Here is a 26176-nt window from a genome sequence, read left to right as displayed (position 1 = left end):
GTCTGAAAAAGTGCTCTCTTTGTCATAAAGCAAAAAGAGACAATGAGAGAGTAGGTTCTTATTGCCCCATCTCATTATTGTTGATGCAAAACTAGACTAATTTGCTTGTAGTTATGGAAATGTCTCATTTAACCTTGGCGACTTCATCAGAAAGAATTTGTTTTAGAGATGGGCATTGCTTAACAGCATTTGGCATTTGCTCAGGCTGAAGATTCGTGAGAGTATGAGCCTTCTTTCTTTCTTTAGTGTAGTAGTCTCTGCAGATATATCACATGAAATATGGTGCAGAAAACCTTGAGCCTAGTGGCTGGTATAGAGGCAGTGTGCTTTGAGTAAGGTTCTTCAGTTGGGGCCTGCATTTTCTCTGGAGCCAAAATACTTCTGACCTCAGCAAATGGCTTAACTGCTCTGACAAAAAGTGGATGATAATGATAACACTTCCTTCTTTTCAGATCCATAAGAAGAGGTTTTTTTTCTTTTCTTTTCCTTTTTTTTCTGTTTCGTCTCCTGCTGTATGCTTGATCTCTAAAAGTGATTGTCAGAGAGAAGACAATAAATATTTGTTGTTGAATGAATGAAGCGTTATGATGAGGGTTAACTGACATTATAATGCATAGCTCTTGGACGAAGAGCTGACATATCATAGGCCCTCGAAAGATATTCCTTCTAAAACCAATGACAGCAAAAACAAAATAAATGCTTCATACTCAATAAAGGGTTTGGTGATGGGTTCATAGAAAATTTAGTAATTTTAATATTAAAAACTACCATTTATGCTATCTGATTATTTATTCACCAAATATGTATCAAGCAATCACTATATACCGTGCATTATTGTAGGTCCTGGAAATTCAGAGGTAAACAAAAATAACCAAAAGTAAAAGATGCCCACCTATAAAACTTTCAGCCCAGCCTAGCGCAGGTTAGAATTCCCATATGTCTATCAGTGATCAATAGCTGCGGGAGAAGAAACCTGGAGAACAGTGAAACAAATAAAGCATTCAGATCATTAACTTTTTTATTAATCTTTTGCCATTTGTAGATCTGTCAGCTTCTCTAAAACTCTTGAGATACAAAAGCATTATCTCTGAGACAAGAGATAATTCCCAGGCTCTCCTCTTGATTGCCCACGTTTGTCTGAGAGAATTTCTCAACCAGTTGTTTCAGGTTACAGACATAATTGGCTATTAGTCATTGCAATGCCATTGTTCATTGACATACCTCTCAGCATCATCTCTCAGCCATCTGCAAAGCAACGTCCTGGTTTCTGATTAATCTTTGACTGGTCATTGAGGATATTGAAGCAGCTCCTGGTTAATTAGACCATTTTGTCTCTAACCTCATCCGTTCTCTGGATGTAATAATAGTGATAGAGGTGGCAGCAATTGTAAGCACAGCCCTGAAAACTTGCTAATCAGCCTTTGTGATTTGCCAGGGGTGCCATTGTTTAAATTGTTAAAGCCAAATTGTTGTGAGAGGTAGTAAGTGGGCATTTTTATCTCCAAGTCAATTACACTCATTTAGTGAAACCAAAGGAGCTCATAAATTAAAAGTAAATAAGTAAATAGGAAAGCAGCATCTGCAACACTTAGTGATGTAAGTCACACACGTACACACCACATACAGGGTGATAAAATAGAGAAATGTGCACTTATGTGAAGAGGAAGCCCACATAGTGATAAGGGGTGAGGGCTCCTGACTTTACCAGCTGTGTGAGCTTGGGCAAGTAACTGCTCTCTGAACCTTCTTATCTGTTAAACTGAAGTAATATTAAAGCCTACGGGGACATTGAAAGGATTAAATTACATTAATATTTTATGTTGTTTCATTAAACAATATTTTATAAGCTATCTCAAAGTCTGTTCTATTATGTGTGCTAATTATCTGGTAGTTACTATTATTCTAGAAAAGTATCCTATTCCCCCTAACTCATGCAAAGAAACAATGAACATTTCTAATACTTCACATTAAAAAAAATTACTTTTACAATATCTACAGGAAATCAGGTAAAAAGCAAAGACAGTCAAGCTTAGCTCTTTCCACTGGACTTTGTGAGATGTGTCTAGTTGTACTAGAGTTCAGGCGAGCATTAGAAGAGATGCTGGAGGGCAGAAAATGAAATGAACTTTATTCTATGAAGTACTTGAGATTTGTCTTTCCCAGCATTTCCCCATCATCTTTCAAAGAACTATTAATAAAAAACAAAACAAACAAACAAACAAACAAAAAACTTATTCCTTGATATGCTACCAAAAAAAAAAAAAAATTCTTCATTCAAGTAAGTTTGGAAACCACTGAATATTACATTTCCCTGTGAAGAATCATAATCATTATTTTGGTGTTAAAAGGCCTGAGAAATCAGGAAAAGCTCTAATAAAAGGAATAAAAAGAATTGCTTTGAATCCTTTAACCTAATTTTTCCAAAATACCCCACACAACATGTGTTACCACACAAATTGTATTTTGAAAAAATGCTGGCCAGGCACAGTGGCTCACGCCTATAATCTCAGGGCTTTGGGAGGCCAAGGTGAGTGGATCACCTGAGGTCGAGGGTTCAAGACCAGCCTGACCAACATGGTGAATTCCCATCTCTACTAAAAATACAAAATTAGCCAGGCCTGGGGGTGCATGCTTGTAATCCCAGCTATTCAGGAGGCTGAGGCAGGAGAATTGTTTGAGCCCGGGAGATGGAGATTGTAGTGAGCCAACGTTGCACCATTGCACTCCAGCCTGGGCAACAAGAGTGAAACTCCGTCTCAAAAAAAAAAAAAGAAAGAAAGAAAAAATGCTGAGCTACAACATAGTAGGTTGAATAGTGTCCTCCAAAGCATTCACACCCACCCAGAAATTAAGAATGTGATCTTATTTGGAAACAGAGTCTTCGCATATGTAATTTGTTAAAGATCTTGTAATTTGTTAAAACCTAGATTTTGACTGGGCCTTAAATCCAGTGGCTGATGTCTCCATGAGAAAATAATAGGACACACAGATTCAGAGAAGATGGTGATGTGAAGATGGAGACAGAGATTGAAGTGAGGCATCTACAAGTCAAACAATGGCAGTGATTGCTGGCAACCACCAAAAGAAACCAGAAAGTCATGGGATGGTTTTTCCTTCAGAGTCTCCAGAAGGAACCAACCCTGCTGACATCTTGGTTTCAGGGTGTAGACTTCTAGACTCTTGAATCATGAGAGACAATATGTGCTTTTTTATTTTTTTCCTGAGACAAAGTCTCCCTCTGTCACTCAGTATAGAGTACAGTGACACCATCATGTCTCTCTGCTGGCTCAACCACCTCAGGCTCAGGTGACCTTCTCACCTCAGCCTCCCTAGTAGCTGGGACTACAGGTATATGCCAAAATGCCCAGCTAATTTTTGTAGAGACAGGGTCTCACCATGTTGCCCAGGCTGGTCTCAAACACTTGGGCTCAGCAATTCTTCCACCTTGGCCTCCCAAAGTGCTGGGATTACAGGTGTGAGCCACCACACCCAGCCAAATTTGTTGTTTTAAGCCACCTAGTTTGCTGAAATTTGTTGCAGCAGCACTAGGAAACTAATTCATATTTAGTATTTTTTAAATGGCTATTTTAAATGTAAAAAAAAAAAATGCCATAAACTATATTGCAATTAAAAACTTTGTTCTCTCTTCTGCCCATTTGTTTTGGTTCCATTTTTTGGCAATTTGAGGTAGATGGAGGAATTGGAACACAGCGGGGAGGAGATAAGAAGCACTCGCTGCTGAGTGAGTGATTAAGAGCTCACTTATGGCTCAAAAGAAAACTCTCCGTTATATTTTATATTATCACTTGTGTTCCTGTCAATATAAGTACTTGCCACTTGTGAATCATTTTGGTGTTTGTGAAAAGTTTCTTAAACAGTCAACTTCTTCCATGCTACCACCAAAAGAAACAAATAAAATAAATAATAGGCAAATACAATAGCAATGTTTACTAAAATTAAGTTTTTCACTCTGCTTAGCTTTGAAATCTGTATGGAAAATTAAGATAAAGGCCTATATTTTCCTATATAAAGAGCTAGAAAATTTTGTTTTGAGACATATATATATTATATATGTCTTTTTTTAGACATATATATATATACATTTTTTAAGATGGAGTCTCGCTCTGTTGCTGAGGCTGGAGTGCAGTGGTTCAATATCTGCTCACTGCAATGTTCACTTCCTGGGTTCAAGTGACTCTCCTACTTCAGTCTCACGAGTAGGTGGGATTACAAGTGTGTGCCACCACACATGGCTAATTTTTGTACTGTTAGTAGAGATGGGGTTTCACCGTGTTGGTCAGACTGGTCTCAAACTATTGGCCTGAAGATATCTGCCCGCCTCAGCTTCCCAAACTGCCAGGACTACAGGCATAAGCCACTGTGCCCGGCTCAGCACATATTTTTAATTCAGCTCTTTGGAGAGCTGCATCTACTGAGCACTGCATGGGCTTGGTCTCACTGTGTAGCTGAATCTTGGTGGACAGAGGCCACCTGTGATACCTCTAAAGCTACAGTAAGAACAGCCAATGCCATGGCATCAAAGGAAGCCAGAGGCATTTGGACCCTTTGGGGTCTGGCAGGCAAATAAAGAAAAGGCTAGATTTGACCTGAGTCTAGTTTCTTCTCTTCTGGACACTAACTCATAGCTCATAACTGGACTCTTTTTTAAGCTCCATAAATGCAAGCATGGCAGCTTCTACTTCCTATGCATATGTGTATACAGAGTTTGGACATGTTTTCCAAATCGTAAATGAGATTACGTCCTCATTCTTTAAGGAGGCTCAAAATAACTTTATGTCACTTTGGATGTCTCTCTAGCCCCACTTCTTGTCGACTTTTTCCTTAAGAAGATTAACTTGACTTCTCTAAATACCCCTTTTTTCTCTGAAGGCATATGCATTTACTTACCCTATACTCTTTCTTTCTTTCTTTCCCTTTCTTTTTCTTTCTTTCCCTTTCTTGCTCTTTCCCTTTCTTTCTCTCTCTCTCTTTCTCTCTTTCTCTCTTTCTTTCTTTCTTTCTGTTTTCCCCTTTCACCACGCCCAGCTAATATTTTTGTGTGTGTGTGTATTTTTTGTAGAGACAGGGTTTTACCATGCTGCCCAGGCTGGTCTCAAACTCCTGAGTTCAAGTGATCCACTCACTTTGGCCTCCCAAAGTGCTGGGATTATAGGAGTGAGCCACCATGCTCAGCCCCCTATTCTCTTTCTAAAAGAATCAATTCACTCTTTATTTCCCTATGTTTGGGTTAGCATCACGGCTTCTAATGTTTGACTGAATGGTTTTAAATTCTCCCCTCCATGAAACGGGAATATTAGCTTTTATTCTCATGGAGTTTTGTTGAGATTTGAATCGGATAATAAACGCCAAGTTAGTACATAGAGAGTTGTCAAAAATATCATCATCATCCTCATTTTTCATATCCCAGCTTAATTATCATTTGCACTGAAAAACACTCCCTGAACCTTACAAGATTCAATTAGATAAAATTAGAAAACCCCCATCATCAATTCCCTTAAATCCAGTAATTCTACTTCTGGAAAATTTTGCTAAGAAAGTAATTCTAAATTTAGGAAAAACATTTATTATTGCATTATTAATAATGGAAAACAGAAATATGGAGCCATACAAACATTTTCATTTCATTTAGACTTATCAGTCATGTGATGGATTGTTAGGAACCTTCTGAAATGTATTATTCCATTAAAAATAAAAATTCACAAGGACCAATTAATAGCAGAGAAATCTCTGTGTTATACTGTTAAACGAATAACAGCAGAGATTTAAAATTGATGGGATAGTATAGACAAAAAAATCCTGGAATTATGGGTGCAAATATCCTAACAGTAATTATTTTGCAATGTAAAAATTGGGTGTTTTTTCTTCATTTTTCCAAGTCTTGCAAATATTCCATAATAAGCATCCATTACATTGATAATGGCATAAAACAATAATCTTAATCTTTAAAAAATGCTAGTTGAGTAAATAAAACTTTTTCCTGCATTTTCTTGCCAGTTCATGGCACTGGGAAGTGTCACATATTTCTCTTGTCTAACTGTTCCCCTATGGTGAAAAACATAGAAACATGTTGATAAAGAACACAAAGAAAGAGTGCATGACTAGGCATGAGGAGAAGGCAAAGTGTGATGCACGCTGAGCTGTAAAATGTTTGGGCCGGGCACAGTGGTTCATGCTTGTAATCCCAGCACTTTGGGAGGCTGAGGCGGTCAGATCACGAGGTCAGGAAATCGAGACCATCCTGGCTAACACGGTGAAACCCCGTCTTTACTAAAAAGTACAAGAAATCAGCCTGGCGTGGTGGCGGGCGCCTGTAGTCCCAGCTGCTCAGGAGACTGAGGCAGGAGAATGGCGTGAACCCGGGAGGCGGAGCTTGCAGTGAGCTGAGATCTCGTCACTGCACTCCAGCCTGGGCGATAGAGCGAGACTCTGTCTCACGAAAAATTAAAAAAAAAATTTTTTTTACAAAGTCAATGTAACAACTCAGGGAAACTATTTGTGTTCAAACACTGAAGTAAGAAAGACAGGAACCCAAATTCAGAACCAGCTGAACCTTGAAGGAATAAACAGTAAATGTCAGGGGCTTTTCTCACACAGGGAATGAACCAGTTTTCCTGTTCATAAAAGAAAACAAAAATGTTGAGTGTGAGTCTGGAAAAAAAAAATGAACTTCCTCATGTTCGTCATCTCCATAAACTCTCCCTGTCATTTTATCTTTATATCGAGAGGAAGATAATATAGCATAATGAAGAACGGGATGCTATTTCATTTTCTTATTTCATATTTGAATTCAGTCTAGTATAATTATGGTGTTTATGAAGTTTAAACTGATGTAGCAAGAGAGTAATAGGGAGAATAACTGACCATGCACTCTCAGCATGATAAGGAGCATTTCTTGATAAGAAAGATAACTTTACCAAGTACAGGAAATATGTAAGAGGTTTTATCAGCCCATAATTTTAATTTATGAGATGCTTTCATTGTGTTCCACTCAAAAAATATCAATGTATTTCTAAATATGTTAGTTTTAAAGAAAAATGAGAGCAACAGTAGCAAAACTGTCCCACAGTTACAGACAGAGGCTAAACAAAAACAAAAATACCTGCCCCCATCTGCGAGAAAAGAGCTCGTAAAGAACCAGGAAATTATAAATGAGCAGATTTGCCCTTGGCTGTAGGCAAGATCCCTGAGACAGTAATAAGAAATGAGGTTACCAAACATCCAGAGAGATATGAGCTGATAAAACTTAATCAGGCTAGTTTCACAAAGGGCAAATCTTTTCTGACAAATTTGGTGGCATTTTTGCATGGCACATGGGGCAGGAGAAGTACGTGACAGGAATGAAGGATAGAATTCAACTTAAGAAGGCAGAAAGCCATTGATGATATACTTGAGAATGAGGTAAGGTCTTAGCTTTCCAAGGGAGGCCACTTGGGAGACATTTAACCCAAATGCATTGATTTCATTAAGATATTTATGTTGACAATAAACATGAAGCAGGGTTGATGGATTGGCATGCTTAGCAGTGAAACCATCGTGGCAAAATTATGTCTGTTATCATCAAATAATGCACGCTAGGGGTGCATATGTATGTTTGCCATTCCAGATTTTTTTTAGAGTATTCTCGTCAGTTATTTGCAGTCATGCACTGCATAATGACATTTTGGTCAATGACTGACTCCCCCCATAAGATGGTGGTTCCTTAGGATTATAATACCTTTTCTATGTATAGATATGTTTAGATACACAAATACTTCCCACTGTGTTGCAGCTGTCTACAGTACTCAGTACAGTAACATGCTGGCTGTGCAGGTTTGTAGCCTAGAAGCAATAGGCTGTGTACCATACAGCCTAGGTGTGTAGCAGGCTATACTGTCTAGGTTTGTGTAAGTGCACTCTGTGATGTTCCCACAATGACAAAATTGCCTAATGACACATTTCTCAGAATGCATTTCCATTGTTAAGCCACTCATGACTGTATTTACTTTTTCCAAATGTTTCTGTTATTAGTATATATATACAGAGCCAGTGACAATTCAGAGAGACACAATCTTATCTCAAAGAAGAACCAATGGGCCACACTGTAATATCTCAATGATAATAATAGGTTTTACAGAGTTTCTAGCATCTTTACTCTGGGACATTTTTTAAAAGCGCTTTTAGTTGTTTTGTGTACTTGACAGTATGCTGTTATTTTTCAAAGGTTAATGTTGAAGTGTTCTAAAATTGGGAAAGTAATAGGGTCAAATACTCAGAAGTTCAAAAGAAAGAATCAGAGTTTCCTGCTTAGTTGGTCCCTCAGCATCAATGTACAAATAGGCTTCTCTCTTTCATCTTAAAAAGATAAATAATCAAAACTGAAATACATAAATACAAACAATTTCTCTAGGTCCTACTGTTGTTTCTGCTCATCGCTCACTTCTCTTTGCTGTCTGTCTTCTTTATAGAGTAACTTGTATACCATTCCGTAGTTTTATTTCAGTCCTCAGTTTATCTCAAGCTTGGCCTTTATGTCTCAGTTCATCTTGATTTGAGAGTGAAATTTCTCCCAAAGAAGAAACAAGAGACTTTCTGATGATCAACATTAGTGCCTTATTGCTGTTGCTCTTGTTTTTCACTATCACTCTCTAACATATATAACTCTTAACATATGTAACCAATATAACTCTTAACTATATCCTCCTTGTTAAAAACTCTCCTGTTTTGGCCTCCCATATGATGGATAGGGTAGGCAGAATACTGGCCCCCAAGATGTCAATATTCTAATCCCTGGAAAATGTGAACCTGTGAGATTACAAGACAAAGGGAAATTAAGGTTGAAGATGGAATTAAGGTTGCTAATATAAAGAGATTATTTTGGATTAGCTGGGGAGGCCTTTGAAGTAGAAGAGGGAGGGAGAAAAAGGACCAGAGGAAAATATGACTATGGAGGAATAGTTGAGTAATTTAATGTGAGAAGGACTCAACATGTTGTTCCTGATTTTAAACATAGAGAAAGGTGTCCACAAGCCGATGAATGTGGGCAACCTCTAGAAGCCATATAAGGCAAGGAAACGGATTTCACTCCAGAGCCTCTAGGAAATTCAGCCCTGATGACACCTTGATTGGAGTTCAGTGAGAACTATTTTGGAATTCAAACCTACAAAACTATAAGATAGTAAAATTGTGTTGTTTTACACCATTGAGTTTGAGGTAATTTGTTAAGGCAACAATAGAAAAATTGTACAATGGTGTTCTGGCAAAACAGTCTCAACTTTTCATGCAAATCTTCCTCAGAACATTTGGCTGTTTTCTTTCTTTTGTCAATTCCCTAAATGTTGACGGTCTTTGGTTTTCATCCTTAGCTTTCTTTTTATTCAATTCCATGCTGTTACTGCCTTTTACAAAGCAATGCCATCAAATTCGGTCTGTTTCCCCAACCAGACTCCTGCTTGTAGCTACCTATCTACATCTACAAGTCCCCCACAAAATCCAAATTTAACATGTTGTATGATTGTTTTTAAAATGGCAAAGTCATCAGTCTCAAACAAATGTAAATGAACACACGAAAGATTTTGTTTAACTCACTGATTAATGAAGGGACCAGTAAAATGTTGCAACTTGTTCAAAGAAGAATCCAAAGTACCACACATGTGTAGGTGATAAGGAATGCTAAAATAAATGTATATATAGATTCAGAACAGGCTTACCATGGGTAAAGTGGATGGCATGTGAATTATATTTTAAGAAAACTGTTACAAAAGCAAACAAGCAAATAGTTTGGCTTATCCATTAGAGAAAAATGGAAAAAATAATCACTGCATTTCATTGGACACAGTTTATTTGCATTTCAATGACCCAAAACTATTTGCATTCTTAATAGTTTTCTCATCTTTACATTGTTGTAAAGTTGTTAAGAGTCATTGAAAGGCAGGGTTAATCTTATAGAAAGTGAACTAGGCAGGGTACTCTGCAATCTTTCCATGTCCATATTGAAATGTTCACAAGTTTTCCTGATATGTCCTATCACATATCTCTAGTCCAAATACTTTCTCATTCTCCTGAAGATCATTTCACACATACATCCCTCTTAAACCTCCCATACTTGCTCTCCTATCATCTGTCTCAGCTGATGATCTTCCTACTTCCCAAGGAAATAAGAAAAAAAATCAGAAGATAATTTTAACTTGCTTTCCACCGTACACGCATCAGTGTATTTTCCATCTGTCTCCACTTACTCTGCCTTCCTTCCTGTTACTGTGGATGGAAGCTTTCTTTCTAAGGCCAACCTCTACACTGTGAACTCAATGCCTCCCCATCACCTCCAAGGTGTCACTCAAGGTATTGTCCTCTCTCTCTCCTGTATCATCATGTTCTCATGCAACTGAGTCATGCCCAGAATCATGTCAATATAATGCAGTATCCTATCTCAACCAAATGCACCGTTGATCCCATGTATTTCTGTAGTATAAGCCTATTTCTCTAGACCCTTTTATGAGAAACTTCATAGAAATTTTTTTTATCAAATTCATTGTCTTCAATTCCTCTCTTCACACACTCCATATCCTAACTCCATTCAGGATGTACACTCCACTCAGCAACTCTTGCTAGGTCCTTAGTAACTTCTTTCACATTGCTAAATGCAGTGGTATGTTTTTCCCTCATCTTATTTACCTATATTCCCTATTTGTCAAAGCTGACCATTCAGCTTCTTTAATTTTAGATTCTAGTCCATCACTCTCATAGGACACTCCTACAACACTGGCTATTGTTCCTCAGTCCCTTTACTGGTTCCTCCTCATCAGTGTGATCTTTAGTTGTTCTGTGTCTTTAGGATGAGTTTGGGGTCTTTTGTTTGTTTGTTTTGCTTTGTATACACTCAATCCAATGACCTTCAAATGCATATACCTTCAGTTGATAATTATCTCCAGAACTCCAGATTCATCTATTGGATGCCACCTTAGATATTTTAGTAGAATGTCTAACAGAAACCTCAAACTCAACATTTATGAAACCAAACTCTTGATCCTCCTCCCAACCCCCAGCACAAGCAAACTGTTCTACATGAGTGTTTTATCTCCCCAGAAAATGGAAAACCTATCCCTCCATCTCCTTAGGTTGAATACCTTATACTCGCTCATGATTTCCAAATTTTTCTCCAACATATTACAAATCTCATTGCTTGAATATACAAAAAGAAATCTAGAATCCAATTATTATACATCTCTACCACAAATACTTTGGTCCCAGTCACCATTATTTTCGCTTAAATGATATCCATGCTTTCAGCCTCAGGGGTTTGACACTTGCTGTTCCTCTGCCTAGAAATTTTTCTCTGTGCATGTTTTATTGTCCACTTTTCCTTAGATCTCTGTTCAGATGTCACCAGACCAGTGATGCCTTCCTTCACTGCCTTTTATAAACTAACACCTCACTTCAGCATTTCTGGCTCCCTTACCCTTTATCTTTCTCCATAGCACTCACAACTATCTCTTATGCCATCTATTTATTTGTTCATTTATCTTATGCCTCCCTCAATTAGAATGCAAGCTCTGTCACAGACTCAAAGTTATCTGTTTTGTTCGTTGCTGTATTTTCAGGCTCTAAGATGGTTCTTGCACATAGTAATCCCACAAATAAATGATTGTTCAGTAAATGAATAAAAAGTAAATTAACTTTATATCTCCTTTCTCATCTTTTTTCATTCTCACTGCTCCTCATCTTTCTCTTCTCTTTCTTCCTTTAACAGCTAAGGACTTCAACATACATGCATTCTTGCATTCAACCCTAATAGCTAACTCAGAGTAGTCTTTAATGCTGTCTTTACCTCTTTCCTCACATCAAATCATTTATAATATTTTGTTGGTATTGTGCCTACATCCTTCAAAATAGTTCTCACATCATTCTTGTTCTCTTTATTCCTACCGACAATGCCCAATTATCTCAGTGTTTTCAAACGTTTGATAAATAATCTCCTTGATCTGTGGTTTCTCTTTCCCCACCCTTCCTCCTGTGAGTCATAGATCTAAACATATCAGAATCTTGCTTAAAACTGAAAACACTTCCATGTTTTCTAACTGTTTACAGATCAAATTGAAACCTCTGTTGCGTCATTTAAGGTCTTTCAAAACTGTTCTAAATCTACCATTCCATCTTTCTATTTCATGACTCTCCCACCTTCCAGAGTAGTTATATTCTTTCGAATGACAGGTATTTTTGTATCTTTATTCAAGCTATTCTTCTTCTTAGAACTTCCTTACTATAACTTCTGTTTCAATGGCATTCTTATTTTCATTCTTTTACACATAGCTCAAATGTTGCCTTTTTTGGCATTTTCCCAAAACCTCTAGGTAGAATTGATTGCTTCCTCCTCTGGGCTCCTTTAAAATTATTTTTATACTTTTGGTGTAACACTTATCCTGTAATATTGTAGTTTGTTAATTGTTTTCTTATAGGCTTCCCTTTCTGGAGTATATATCATAGTGATTTACAGTATGAGTTCTGGAGTCAGTTTGCCTACATTCAAAATTGAGCCCAACCGCTCTTTAGCCATTTGATGTAGAGCAAGTTATTTCCATTCTCTAAACCTCATTTTCTTCATCTTTGAAATGGAAGTACTAAAATCTGCCTCATAGAGTTCTTGAAAGGACCAAATAAGATAATTCATGTACAAGTTTAACTTTATTCCTGGTATTTACTATGCTCCCAAATTACTCTTATTTGAGTGTCAACTTCTTGAATGTAATCCACTTATTTATTTTTGCATTGTCAGTGCATAAAGAAGGTTCAACACAGGGTTAGAGCTAATAAAAGTTGGTTGAGTTTACTTATGTTGGATTTATCACTGTGTGCTGGCAATATCTAGATAAGCAATGATGTAGAATTTCATTTTGGTCTGGCTTTAACCTAAAGAGATCAACAGAATGTGAAATATATGCTAATGAACTCTTCTTATTATAATTTACTTTATGATCTGCATGCCACTTCCAATATGGCATATACATTTCAGGCAGGTTTAATGCTTAACCTCAAATCATAAGGTCACCATAGATGTCTGACTGGACTGAAATACTGCAGATCTTCAACTTTACACCATGCATATACCATTAGTACATTCTGCTAGAGTAACATAAAAATAACCAGAATGACTCCATTATGTTAAAAGCTGCCTTCACACTAAGAATCGTCTTCTCAAATATCTACTGCATGTAAGAAATAACAAGCATGGCCACTGTCAGGTGACTGACTGTGCAGCTCCTCTTCTTCACATCTTCAGTGTTATAGAGTAAGAGGCCACTGAGTGTCCAGTCCATAGACACAGTCCAGCTTTGCATCTTGTGAAATGAGTGCTGATTTCAAGTATGGCTTGAATCTAACTGATGCTTGATGTTCAAGCTGTTTTGGACATATAGTTTTGAAATAATTCCAAATACATTTGTTGAAAGCATTATTATCAAATGATTATTACAATAAAAATTTCTTTTTATTACAATTTAAAAAGCAACAATTCAAAAATCAGTCTCCCATGCCAGCCCTTAATACTGAGCAATATCAATGTCTCCAGTTGTTGGTTGGACAGCTAAACCTGTAAGCTCCAGCGCCCGTAAATATCGTTATATCTGTATTAGTATTTTTTTCTAGGACAAACATTCCTTTTTTCTTTATTCCTCTACGTTGAAAAACAACAAATCTCTGAGCAATCCTTACTGTTTCCTTTTCCTTTAATCATGCTCCCACATTCAGTTAATTGGCAAATCACCTTTTACCTTTGCTTTCAATTCTTGCTCCCACCACCTTAGTAAGATGTATATCTCTACTTACACTAATATAATAATTTCATAACTATTTTTAAAACTCTAGCTTTATCATCTTTATTTTTGAACATAGCTGACAAAGTTTCCTTTTTTTCCTTTTTTCTTTCTCCTGTAAAATAAGTCTGACATATCTTCACTACATAAAACCCTTCAAGGGCTAAACATCAACAGGTAGTGGGATCTCAGTTCAGAGCTTGGTCTTCTGATTTAAAACTGCGGTCTGCCTCTAGTTCTTAAATACGACACTTGACCCCTCTAGAATTACTTTTTCTCTTTGTTGTTGTTGTTGTTGTTTCTGTAAATTAGGCAAACATTTCTCTAAGTATTCTTCCTATTTTAAAATTTTGTGACTTGACTGGAAGTGTAAAGAAAATTGATAAAAGATAGATACATGTGGTAAGGGGAGGAGGAAGGAGGGGAGGGGAGGGGAGGGGAGGGCAGGGCAGGGCAGGGCAGGGAAGGGAAGGGAAGGGAAGGGAAGGGAAGGGAAGGGAAGGGAAGGGAAAAAGGCTTAATTCTTTATAGAACCTGCATTCCAAGAAAGATACTAAGTGAGTTTAGTCTAGGTTAAGCTCTACAGGTTAGAGTATGAGCTTGAAAAACTAAAGTAGAAGCTTGATAATAGAAGAAAAATAAATCAGGGAGGGTAGAGCTTTTATAGTACTGAAAGTATGCGGAACTCAAGTGGATGTATAATTTGTGTCACTCTGGACTTGGAGTCAAACCTGGATTTGAATGCCAGCTCTGGACTATTAATAAGGATGTGATTTTGAGCTAATTATTTAATGTCTTTAAGTTTTAGTCCGGTTCAACTACATTATTTGCAGCCCCCAATACAAATGAACATGGGAGGTCCCTTGTTCAAAAGGCAGAACACAATTGCCATTAAAGTTATTAAAATGTAAAACATTTTCTTACCTCCCTGGTATCTTCCTTGATCTGGAATGATGTTTTTTATTTGCTTTTTAATGGCACTTTCCTTTTGGGCATAGGAATACTTTTTCAGTGACCCTCACACGCCCTGGGGGACTTTCCCCACCATTCAGTGTAAATATGACCCACTGCTGACTCACCGACTTCCAGGTTCTCCCTTTCATCAGCTGCCTAACCAATATGCAATGTCCCAGCTCATAGCCCCAACTCACACAAATGGAAAATCCTCAAAGGCATTGCAACATTTGTGCAAATTAGACTTCTGCAGTAGAAGATATTCTGGAGGCTCCTGGAGCCGGGTTGGGGAAATATATTGGGAGGGACAAAATTGTAACACAGAAAGATCTTAGGTACTTTATATCTGGCTATGATCTTGGAGCTCTCTAGTCTTATCCCTGAGTGAAACCTGAAATTTGCCCAGGCTCATACAATGTGATTCAGGTAGAACCAAAAATAATATGACTTTTAGTTCTGTGTTCTTTTAGATACAGGCTTTCTAATGTATGTGAGTTTCCCCTTATGATTTCCTCTAAAAGCCCTGGTTGTCTGTACTTTTGTAGTTCTGGAGAGGAAAAGCAGCAAAACACGGTCCCTTTCTATGGTTTATTTAAAGCTGTCTTTCTCAAAGCTGTTTTAGTTGTAAGAAACAGAAACCATACAGTTAGTGGTTCATGTAACCTAGAGGCAGATCTCACTAGATGAAACCAAAGATCTAAAAATTCAGGGAATAAAGTCTCTCTCCTCTAAATTACTCATTCTCTCCATCATTCTGTTCCCCCACCTTCTCTCTCTACTATCTACTTATCTGCCTTTCTGTAGACTGGTATTCTCTAACTCTTCGTGTGTTTTATGGATGATGGATATTATAAGAGTTATGAACATCCTCATCTCTGCTCAAGCAACCAGCAGAGACTAGCATCTCTTAATATTATATCTAAATTCTTGGGAGAGAAAAACACAAGAGCCCAAGAAGAACATATTCACTTCTCGTCCAGTCAGCCATGGCCCAAGGAATGGCCTAAAGCAGATTGAACATGCCTTTAAGGATCTCCATAGTTTAAGAGCTATTTCTCCATGAAATGGTTCATGGGCCATTCAGAAATGCCAGAAAGTGACTGCATTAGAATAAAAAGTTCTCAATATTTAGGGAATAATAATGAACGTCAGATACTGGTAGGTTAGATCTAATATTGTAGTCAGATAATGCAATTAACTTTTTAATTCCATAGAAGAAAGGTAGGGCAGAACCCTATATGCATTTTTGACAATATTGTACAATTTTTATTTAATTATCACTTAGAAACATTTATTTTTCAGTGTCTACCTATTCCAACGTTCTTGTCTTACTGCCAAATAAAACTTTTTTTTTTTTTTTTGAGATAAGGTCTTGAATTCCTGGACTCAAGCAATCTGCCTGTCTTGGCCTCCCAAAGTGTAGAGACTACAGGTGTGAGCCACCATGCCCAGCCTCTCTAATAAAACATTTTGTAGAGAGTACCATTATAATCATGGGTGATTGTATAGTAGTATGTGTCTTCAATACAATTACTCACTAATTGTTACAGTGGCTCAAAAATACCAACACCATACTTATTCCCAAATATATTCTTAAAGCAAAAGTATTTGAAAATGCATTTTGATTTCTTGTTTTTGATATTATATTGTCAAATGTTTTCAGCTGTTCCTGTACAGAAAGCCAACGTTGTTCTTGCTTTCTGATAGTATAGGCAAAACAATAAAGATGTGCTGTTATTTAATCATCTTTCATTAAGGTATGAGGAAAATCTAACAATTTACCAAAATATATTAAACAATTAGTTGAAACTAGACTTTTTACTTATCAAGTGGTATAAATTCAAGCTCCTAAAAAGTTCATAACAAATATAAATGAAAATAAAGAATGATATCAACTGACTGATGATAATTCAACAAGACCAAACTTCTGTGTCTTTCAAAATGACCTAAAGTTTGTTAGAAAAATGTCTTTAGGGTTAAGTTTCTCATCTATCAAATGGGAACAGAAATGTGCATCTTACAAAAGGCATCACAGGGATTTATTTTGGAAACTGCTGCATGTATATATTTTTTGAAAGCCACTAATCATTCTCACAAATATAAGATATTATTAAGCAAAGTTATACCCCCAATTTGGACTACGTGAAGTTTAAACCAGACTTTTCTCTGAGTGAAAGTAAAGGAAAGCAAATGAATTAGCATTTATTGCGTGCTTGTTTTGTGCCTGGCATAATGTATGTTGCTTAATATGCATTATTTCAACCAGGTTTTCTTTTTTGTGCAGGAGGTAGGGTGTTGGAGATTTTAAAGAGATTTTATGGAGATCTGCAAAAAAGTCATTCGAACTCCCACCATCAAAAATTAAGTTACCATCTCAGCATATTTATTTCCCGTCTCTTTTCTTCATTTTTAAAAAATGTGATGTTTCTTTAATATAATGCATTTTTATTTTAATCATTCAAACTATGAAAAATTATGCAAAGAAAATAAAAAACCTATGTCCAATAAAACTTTCTCTAAAAATAAAAATTATTAATATTTGGTAAAATTATAGCCTTCTTTCTCTATATATAAATACAGAGACGATACACTGTATTCATGTATAGATAATAGCAAAGAAGAATATAAATACTTTATAAAAATGAGATCATACCATAGACACTACTTTAAAATCAAGATTAAATTTTATTTTAGTAAAAGAAAATAGAATAAAACAAAGTAAAAATGATGAATAATTTGAACTTCTAATAAATGATGTGAGACAAAAATAAATTTTTTAAATGATTTCTCTAAGGTTAAAAGATACAACGGATGATACAAAGAGGTCAGAGTGCCTTTGTTTGTATAAATACAATAATATTATATGTATATATGTGTACATGTATGTATCTATAGAATTTTTGCTATGAAAGATGATACTAGCACTCATACATTTCTAATTATATTCCTTCATTCACTTCTCATTTTCCTATTTTGTTATCGAGCTTGTAGCATTTATATTCTGTTCTATAACTAAAACTAACAGAGTTCTTAAGTATAAGTTTGTGCTTGAATGTATTCTGTGTGTGTCCCATTATTCCTCCTTCATTCTCAAGATCTGTATATTGATTCATATTTAATTGAATGGATTTCATTGTTACGTGAGCTCTTTAAGAATAATCATCTGGGCCGGGCGCGATGTCTCACGCCTGTAATCCCAGCACTTTGGGAGGCTGAGGCGGGCGGATCACGAGGTCAGGAGATCGAGATCATCCTGGCTAACACGGTGAAACCCTGTCTCTACTAAAAATGCAAAAAATTAGCCTGGTGTGGCGGCGGGCGCCTGTAGTCCCAGCTACTCGGGAGGCTGAGGCAGGAGAATGGCATGAACCCGGGAGGCGGAGCTTGCAGTGAGCTGAGATCCGGCCACTGCACTCCAGCCTGGGTGACAGAGCCAGACTCCGTCTTAAAAAAAAAAAAAAAAAGAATAATCATCTGTTATTTTTCATAGTAGCTTTTTTACATGAGTTTTTTTTAAATGTTCAAATGTATTTGTTGGATGCCATTTTTTGTTTGTTTGTTTGTTTGTTTGTTTGTTTGAGATGGAGTTTCGCTCTTGTTGCCCAGGCTGGAGTGCAATAGCGCGATCTCAGCTCACGGCAACCTCTGCTCCTAGGTTCAAGCGATTCTCCTGCCTCAGCCTCCCTAGTAGCTGGGATTACAGGCGCCCACCACCACGCCCAGATTTTTTTTGTATTTTTAGTAGAGATGGGGTTTCACTATGTTGGCCGGGCTGGTCTTAATCTCCTAACCTCAGGCGATCCACCCGCCTCCGCCTCCCAAAGTGCTGGGATTACATGCGTGAGCCACCGCGCCCGGCTCAGATGCCATTACATTTGAAAGATATATTGGTGATAATACTCATGTCACCCTTTCATTCAGAATATTTGTAGACTTTTATTCCTTGTTTTCTGATATAAAATGGTACTGTTTCAAATCCCAGCTTATTGTGAGTTTTCTCTTTCATTCTGTGTGCGTATGTGTGTGTGATGGGATCTTGCTCTGTCACCCAGGCCATAGTACAGCAGTGTGATCATAGTTCACTGCAGCCTCAAATCCCTGAGCTCAAGAGATTCTCCCACCTCGTCTCCCAAGTAGCTGGGACTACAGGCACCCACCACTGCTAGTTTTTCTTTTCTTTTTGTTTTTGGTAGAGACAGAGTCTCCCTATGGTATCCAGGCTCATTCTCAAACTCCTGGCCTCAAGTAATCCTTCTGTCTTGATCTCCCAAAGTGCAGGGATTACAAGCATGAGCCACCGTGCCCATCCTTTAACTCTTTTACTTAGCTTGCTATTTCTGTCCAGTCTTCCTAAAGAAGCTTCCTCCTGATGTTCTTCAAATATTAGTCACTTAATCAGCAAATGCTTTTGTGTTGAGTACTCACTCTTTCAAATATTTCTGGAACATGTTCTTTCCATTTATAGTAACTTTTCTTAATGGTATTTACTGAGACATGTGTTTGATTCTGTAACTCAGTGACATCAAGGATCTTTATGTTGAATCATCTTTATCTATGTTTCTTATCCACTACCTTTTCCTCATTGTTTTATTATCTGTGCTTTTTTCAAATTATGTGAGATAATTACAATCATCTCAAAACATTATAGCAGTAATGTGACTTTCAGTGGGTGTTTGTTTTGTTGTTTGCCTATTCCAATTGATTTATTTGTTATTGATTGATGCTGCCTGGGTTACAATTTGCATCCTTAGGTTCACGGTCTCCAAATTTATCTGGTTCTATTGTCTGTGTATTTTTTTCATATTGACACTGTTATACTATTTTTAAAAACTCATGTTCTTATTCTATAGCATAAAACCTTTTTGAGAAATTCCCTAGGTTTTCTTGAGTTATGTTTTCTTCTAGACTGAGTATTTTGCCTGTCTCAGTCATGCCATGTTTTACTCTTTTATTGCTGCAATATATTTGCATAGTTACTATTCCATTTCTTTTCATATTGTTCATGCTTGAGAAACAGTGTACAGAAAATTCACTTTTTACTTAATGGGGAAATATATATTTTTGAACTTTCTTTTTATTATATCTGGGAACATTTTTTTTTTCTCCTTCTTAGCTCCAGTTTGGAGACGGGATATATTGTGAGTACCCATGTTTTGTAGCCTGAGAGAATGATGGAGCCAAGAAAAGTTCAGCCTCTTTGGGATACCTGGGTGCTTCTCTCTATCCTAAGATTTATTTTTTAATGAATTGTAGCAAGATTATTGTTGGAAGAGACATCAGTATACTTCACAGGAAGATGCAGTACTTTTCTAATGGGCTTCAGAGGCTTCACCCCTGAGTGCATGGGCATGACATTATTAATTGGTTACATAGAGTCAAGTTTACTATCCATATTTCCCCCACTTTACCTTTTGTTGTTGTTGTTGTTGTTGCCCAGAAGTCCTTTTCATTGCTCTTCAGCCAGGAAGAGGTAAAAGAAAAAGATAAGACCTTTCCATCTATGTACCTACGAATCTGCTTATCTCCGGATTCAGAAGTTATAATGAGAATTCTCAGAATGCTGTTATTTCACCAGTAATTTCTATAGGGTTTGAGGACAACATTAGGAAATCAAGGACTCCTTCCCTTCTCTGAGCCTGACCAGACTGTTTTTATTCCACAGTTGTTTTTGGTTTTATTCTTTAAGTAATTTTGTCAGGATACGTTCCTTTTCTTTTCAGGCATTGTTAATTTCTGTTTGTTTGTTATTTGTACTCACAGTGTCTCGCACATTTCATTAGGCATTGATGTAAGAAAAGTTGGTAAAGCATCTTCAATCCACTTGCTCAATCATCATTTACAGGAACACTAAGATATATGACATATTATCCTCCTTTAACAGCTGAGATATCAGAGAACAAGAGTGGTAAAGTAACTTGTCTAGCACTGGGAAGCCAGTAACTGACAAGGCTAGAATTAGAACCTCTATCTATCTACACTTCTATGTCAGTGATGGGAGATACCGAAATTAAAATTTTAAGATGAAGTTAATAAAAGAGCTTATTTTACCCAATTGCAAGTATTTTAGAAGACTAATGATATGGTAGCAGATCTGAGTGTATGGTGAAAACAACAGAGAGGGAATCAGGAAACTAAAGTTTAATCTCTTGCTCTCTCTTAAGACAGATGGTAAATTTGGAAAAGATGATTCAACTTCCTGGGTTTCAATTTCCTTCTCTGTACTAATGATGATGGATGATGATGGTGATGCTGATGATTGTCATAATTTAGTGACTATATATCTACTCATTATGAGGCACAATGTGACATATTTTATAAACAATATATTATTAAATCTCAAAACAACCATCTGATAGAGACGTTGCATCTATTTTAATAACAAGGACACAGAAGATTGCTTAAATCCCCTGAGGCCCATTTGATTCCAGAGCACACATTCTTAACCAGTAGCTCTATTGTGTTTCCAACCAAGAAGTCTCACCTGAAGGGTCTGTAAAAGATCTACCAACTTTGAGGTTCTTTGGTGCTGTGGTTGATATAGAAGGAAATGACTATGGGTTAATATAGGAGAAGCAACCTCACATATCACTCAAGTACAATTATGAGAGTTACAGACTGGACTTCAGATTAAGTCCTAACATGATCAGGTTTACGCTCGATGCGCATTGCACTGTAGGGGAGAAAACATAATTTCTTTTATTTCCCTTTTTGCGTTTTTAGTTGAGACACTCTCCTACAAACAAAAATCAAATTAACAAAAGAAAAGCAGAAATGTATTAACACATGCTGGACCCGTCATACCAAGAGACCTCAATTCAAAAGTATTTCTCTCAAGGCAGTGGCTTGGGGTGATGTTTCAATAATATTTTATCAAAAAGCCATAAATTCTACATAGTAACAAGGCAAAGGAAAGAACAGTTTTAGTCCTTTAAAAGGTGGGAAAATGTCAGAGGACAGTAAAATCTGTTCTCAGAATCCTCTGGTGCCTGCTGGTGCCTTCTCTGGGCTGATAGCAAGTGCTGTCTCCAGGAAGGAAACATGGATGTCCTGCCATCAAGCAAACAGAGGCTGAGGCCGGGTGTTCTCCTGCCTTTTCAGTACCTTTAACTCAACAATCCTCAAAATTTGGGGAAGAAATATTTTGGTTTCTTTCAGGATATTAAAAAATAAAAACCACAGAATTTCACTTTACATGTGAGTACTAAGCTCTTCTTCCTCCTCTTCCCCTTCCCTTTCTTTCATAGCAATTTAGTCCAAATGCCATGAATTGGAGCTGAGTGAGGTAGGCATCCATGTGCTTGTGGGAGAGCAGAGCCACAGCAGCCCAGTCTGAGATGCTGGAACCTGAGTGGGGTGAGAGAGGCATCCATGCAGGACAGGGGTTAGGGCAGTGGTGATTTGGTGTGAGTGGCAGAGCCCAAGTAAGGTGAGACCAAGTAAGGTCTATGCCTGTGGTGGGGTGGCCTGGCAGAGGGTATCCGAGCCTGAGGAGGGGGAGGAGGGTTCCATTGTTAGGGAAGGGTGCTGAAGGCAGAAGCCTGGAGTCTGGTGTTGGAGCTGAGGAGAAAGAGGGTGGTTTCTGGGGGGAAGAGAGCTCCCGTGCAATCTGAATGATGTGAGAAAGCTATCCATTCAGGAATATGTGTGTACCAAGTGTTAGAGCGTGAGTGGGGTGAAGGAGGGCATCCACACTGGAGGCAGACCCTAAACAGGATCAGAATCTGAATGAGGTGAGGAGGGATGAACCACCCAGCAAGTGGTGTCAGGGCAGGTGTGGGAGTAAAACTGGGAGTGGACATCAGGACCTGAGCAGGCAGAAGAGGATGCTGACAGTAATAGGAGACTAGTCACATACAGGAGAATTGAGCAAATGCATAAATATGTCAAAGACAATGGGCACCGGATTTCTCACAGTCTAAATGGGAGTTGCAAATATAAATAGAGGAAAACTATAAATCACCATAAATGAACACAACACACACATATAAAATCTATGCACACACACAAATCTGCTGAAAGGCTCAGGGCAAGAGCAGCTCAATAAAAATGAGTACATTGAGCATTCTCATAATGGTTTCTAAATACCAATCTCAAATAAAGGAAACCAAGGTTTTTTTGTTTTGTTTTTGTTTTTAACAACAACAACAACAACAAAGGCTACTGTGCTGGCAGAGCACGTGAAATACAAGATAATCCTGGAACTCTTTCTTGTATCAGATAGGAAAAATTCAAAGAATGATAAGTATACGCCAAAGGACAGGCCATTTGAAAGCACTGAATAAATAGCAAATGTATTATAACTCATTGACCAAAATAAGAAAGCTTGAATTCACACCGATAAAGCAGGTCATCCTCATAGAAATATACGAATAAAAAGTTTAAATGTCCAATGAGGCATATTTGCATTGTCTAAAGTCCCTAGCCACAAAACACTAATTACAAAGAAAAAAAAAATACTTTTATACTGGAGAAGTTTGACAGGCACCACCTTAGTCAAAAGATTATTTAACTTCAAGAGCAATGGGACAAATAGAAGTCTTAACCTTCTACCTGACAGAATGCAACATAAAGAGCACAGCATCCTGAATCGAATTATAACGGAAGTGTTTTATTACCTCCACTGGTGTATCCAGTAAAGGAGGAGGGGCTAGAGGAAGAGAGGGCAAGACAATGGGATCAGTGTACTTGCTGGCTGGGAGAAGTCTTTTTTATAGTGATATTTTAATGCCAATTTTTACTACTTTTATGATTATTTTTAAACATCTTTACAGACCCTTTTATTATATGTGCCCTTGGCATATAGCTCCTACCCCTACAGGGAAGAGTCTGTGACTTGCCGTTGATACCTGACTATTCAGACAAGCCCAAATTAGGTGAAACTTTACCAAATAACCACCTTGTGATCTAAGGTGTTAAAGTCAGGGAAATCAAGGAAAGACTGGGGAATTGTTTCAGATAGAAATGGACTAAAGAGACATAATTAAGAGAGTCCAGGCATGGTGAGTCATACCTGTAATCCCAGCACACTGGGAGGCCGAGGTGAATAGAATGCTTGAGCCCAGAATTTTAAGACCAGACTGGCAACATGGTAAAACACCATCTCTACAAAAAAACAAAAATTAAACTGGCATGGTGGCAAAAATTAACCCAGGAAGCCTAGGTGGAAGGTTCACCTGAGCCCAGGAGGTTGAGGCTGCTGTGATTGTGCTACTGAACTTTAGTCTGTATAACAGAATAACAACCTGTCTAAAAATAAATAAATTAATTAAAAATTTAAAAAAAATTATCAACTGGATTCTTTTGGTTTAAAAGATTTTATTGGGAGCCAGACACAGTGGCTTAAGCCTGTAATCCCAGCACTTTGGGAGGCTAAGGTAGGAGAATGGCTTGAGGTCAGGAGTTTGAGACCAGCTTGGACAACACGAGGTGACTCCGTATAGCCAGGCATGGTGGCAGGCACCTGTGGTTCTAACTACTTGGGAGGCTGAGATGGGAGGATCACTTGAGTCCAAGAGTTAGAGACTGCAGTGAGCTACGATCACACTACTGCACTTTAGCTTGGGTGACAGAGTGAGACACTGTCTCTACAATAAAAACAAAACAACAAAAAAAGTATTTTATTAGAAAAAATGGAGAATGGGACCTGAAGATTAGATGTTTAGTGCTGAATCAATCTTAATTTCTTGTTATTGCTGTTTTGGGGGGTGTTATGCCCCTTGTTTGTTGGAAATATAAACTAAATTATTAGGGTAATAGGGGACTGGTTTACAAGAGAAAAAAATTCTGTGTCCATTTTTATAGTATTTTCTGTGAATTTGAGATTGTTTTAAAATAAAATCATTTTAAATATGTATATTGAATTTATATTTAATATAGACTTGCATTCAAAACAGGGCCATGTTTTTTGTTTTTTGTTTTTTTATTTTCATGTGATTTTTTCTTTTCTTTTCCCAGGTGATGGGCTTTTAAGCCGTCCTATTTTTACTCAGGAGCCACATGATGTCATTTTTCCTTTGGATTTATCAAAATCTGAGGTCATCCTGAAATGCGCTGCTAATGGTTACCCTTCACCTCATTATAGGTAAAATCCTACCTCTGGGCATGACACTATTTTATTCTTTGTCACTGAACCAAAACATACACAAAATAAAATGTTTTATAAAATGTCCTAATTTGTAGTGTACAGCTCAAGAAATTTCTCTATGGTTATGCAGCCATGTGACAATCACTCAGATAAAGATATAGGCATTTCCAGTACCCCAGGGTGTTCCCTCACGCCACTTTCTAGGCAATAATTAAGCACCTACCCATCAGCTCCAGGTAACCGTAATTATGTCTCTGTCTTACTAATTAGGTCTGCTTAGAACATTTATTCTTGAGATTGATGCCATGCATTGCCATATTGTAGTCAGAATTGAGAGACAGAGAGAGAGAGAGAAAGAGAGAAAGAGGAGAGAGAGGGGAGAAAGACAGGAAGCAAGTAACACAGGAAGCCAGGGAGAAAAGAAAGATAAAAAGAAAGAAAAAAATGAAGAGAAAGGAAAGAAATATTTGTTTCCTCAACTTGAAAGACTAAAATGTAAGCTTATTTTGCATTTCCCACCCCTACCTCGATGTGGAACTGCAGCCTCAGTTGCTACATATACAATGATTATGAAAATGTTCTATAAGGAATGAATCAAGATGGATATCTAGATTTATTTCATCAGACAAAATTATGTGACTTCACTGGTGGCCCAAAAATACTGATTTTAGAAAAATATGTTGAAGACAGCTATGTACCCTCTAAGGCAGAAAGGGAAGTTTTACTCTTGGCAAATAAGGAAAAAAACCTATATTTGTTTCTCACATATTATTTGTGGAATTATAGGGAGAAAGGGTCAGTAAGTTTTTGTTCTTATTTACAAAGTTGCAGCAAAGGCAGAATTTGATTCATATTGTGGGTGGAATTTACAAATTTAAAAATATATGCATACATAAATATACGTAGGTAAATAATAAAGATAGTTGGTAAAAACTTCATATGTAGTGTTAATACAGGAAAAGAAAATACTTATTAAACTTTTGTAGCTTTGAGTTTTAAAAGCATTTTTTTAAGTCTTGTTTTTTAGATGTGAAGTTGAAATGACACACACAAAAAGTGACAATTTCAGTTCATTTTGGCAAAATAAGCTGGTTTAGCCTAATTTTATTTTGCAGTAAAAATACACTGTTGATGTGCATAATTATTTAGATCCTAAAATTGTCTCGATTAATTAATTAAATGACTTAAATGCACTTAATTAGCTAAATGACTTCAAAGCTAAAGGCAGTTCTACCTTATCTTGTATTTTTTTGAGCTAACTTCAGCATCTTCTTTTTACAACAAAGGAACTGAAGAACCATGTCTTCTCATTCCACATACCAAAGCTTCCTTG

At 37.2% G+C, this 26176-nt stretch overlaps 1 protein-coding gene across 11 annotated transcripts in view; it reads left to right on the top strand.

The window, feature by feature from the left end:
• Positions 1-26176, top strand: part of CNTN6 (contactin 6) — a 303195-nt gene that overhangs the window by 106577 nt on the left and 170442 nt on the right. For all 11 annotated transcript variants that reach the window (XM_025375846.1, XM_025375841.1, XM_025375842.1 and 8 more), the window contains one exon: positions 24714-24840. Coding sequence is in view for 7 of the 11 variants with exons in the window: in XM_025375842.1 (XP_025231627.1) it covers positions 24714-24840 (127 nt within the window). In the remaining 4 variants the exon portion in view is untranslated. The remainder of the gene's footprint in view (positions 1-24713; positions 24841-26176) is intronic.

Source organism: Theropithecus gelada, chromosome 2, assembly GCF_003255815.1.
Source record: "Theropithecus gelada isolate Dixy chromosome 2, Tgel_1.0, whole genome shotgun sequence".
In the NCBI taxonomy this organism is placed as follows: Eukaryota; Metazoa; Chordata; class Mammalia; order Primates; family Cercopithecidae; genus Theropithecus; species Theropithecus gelada.
This window is presented reverse-complemented; position numbering and strand designations above follow the sequence as displayed.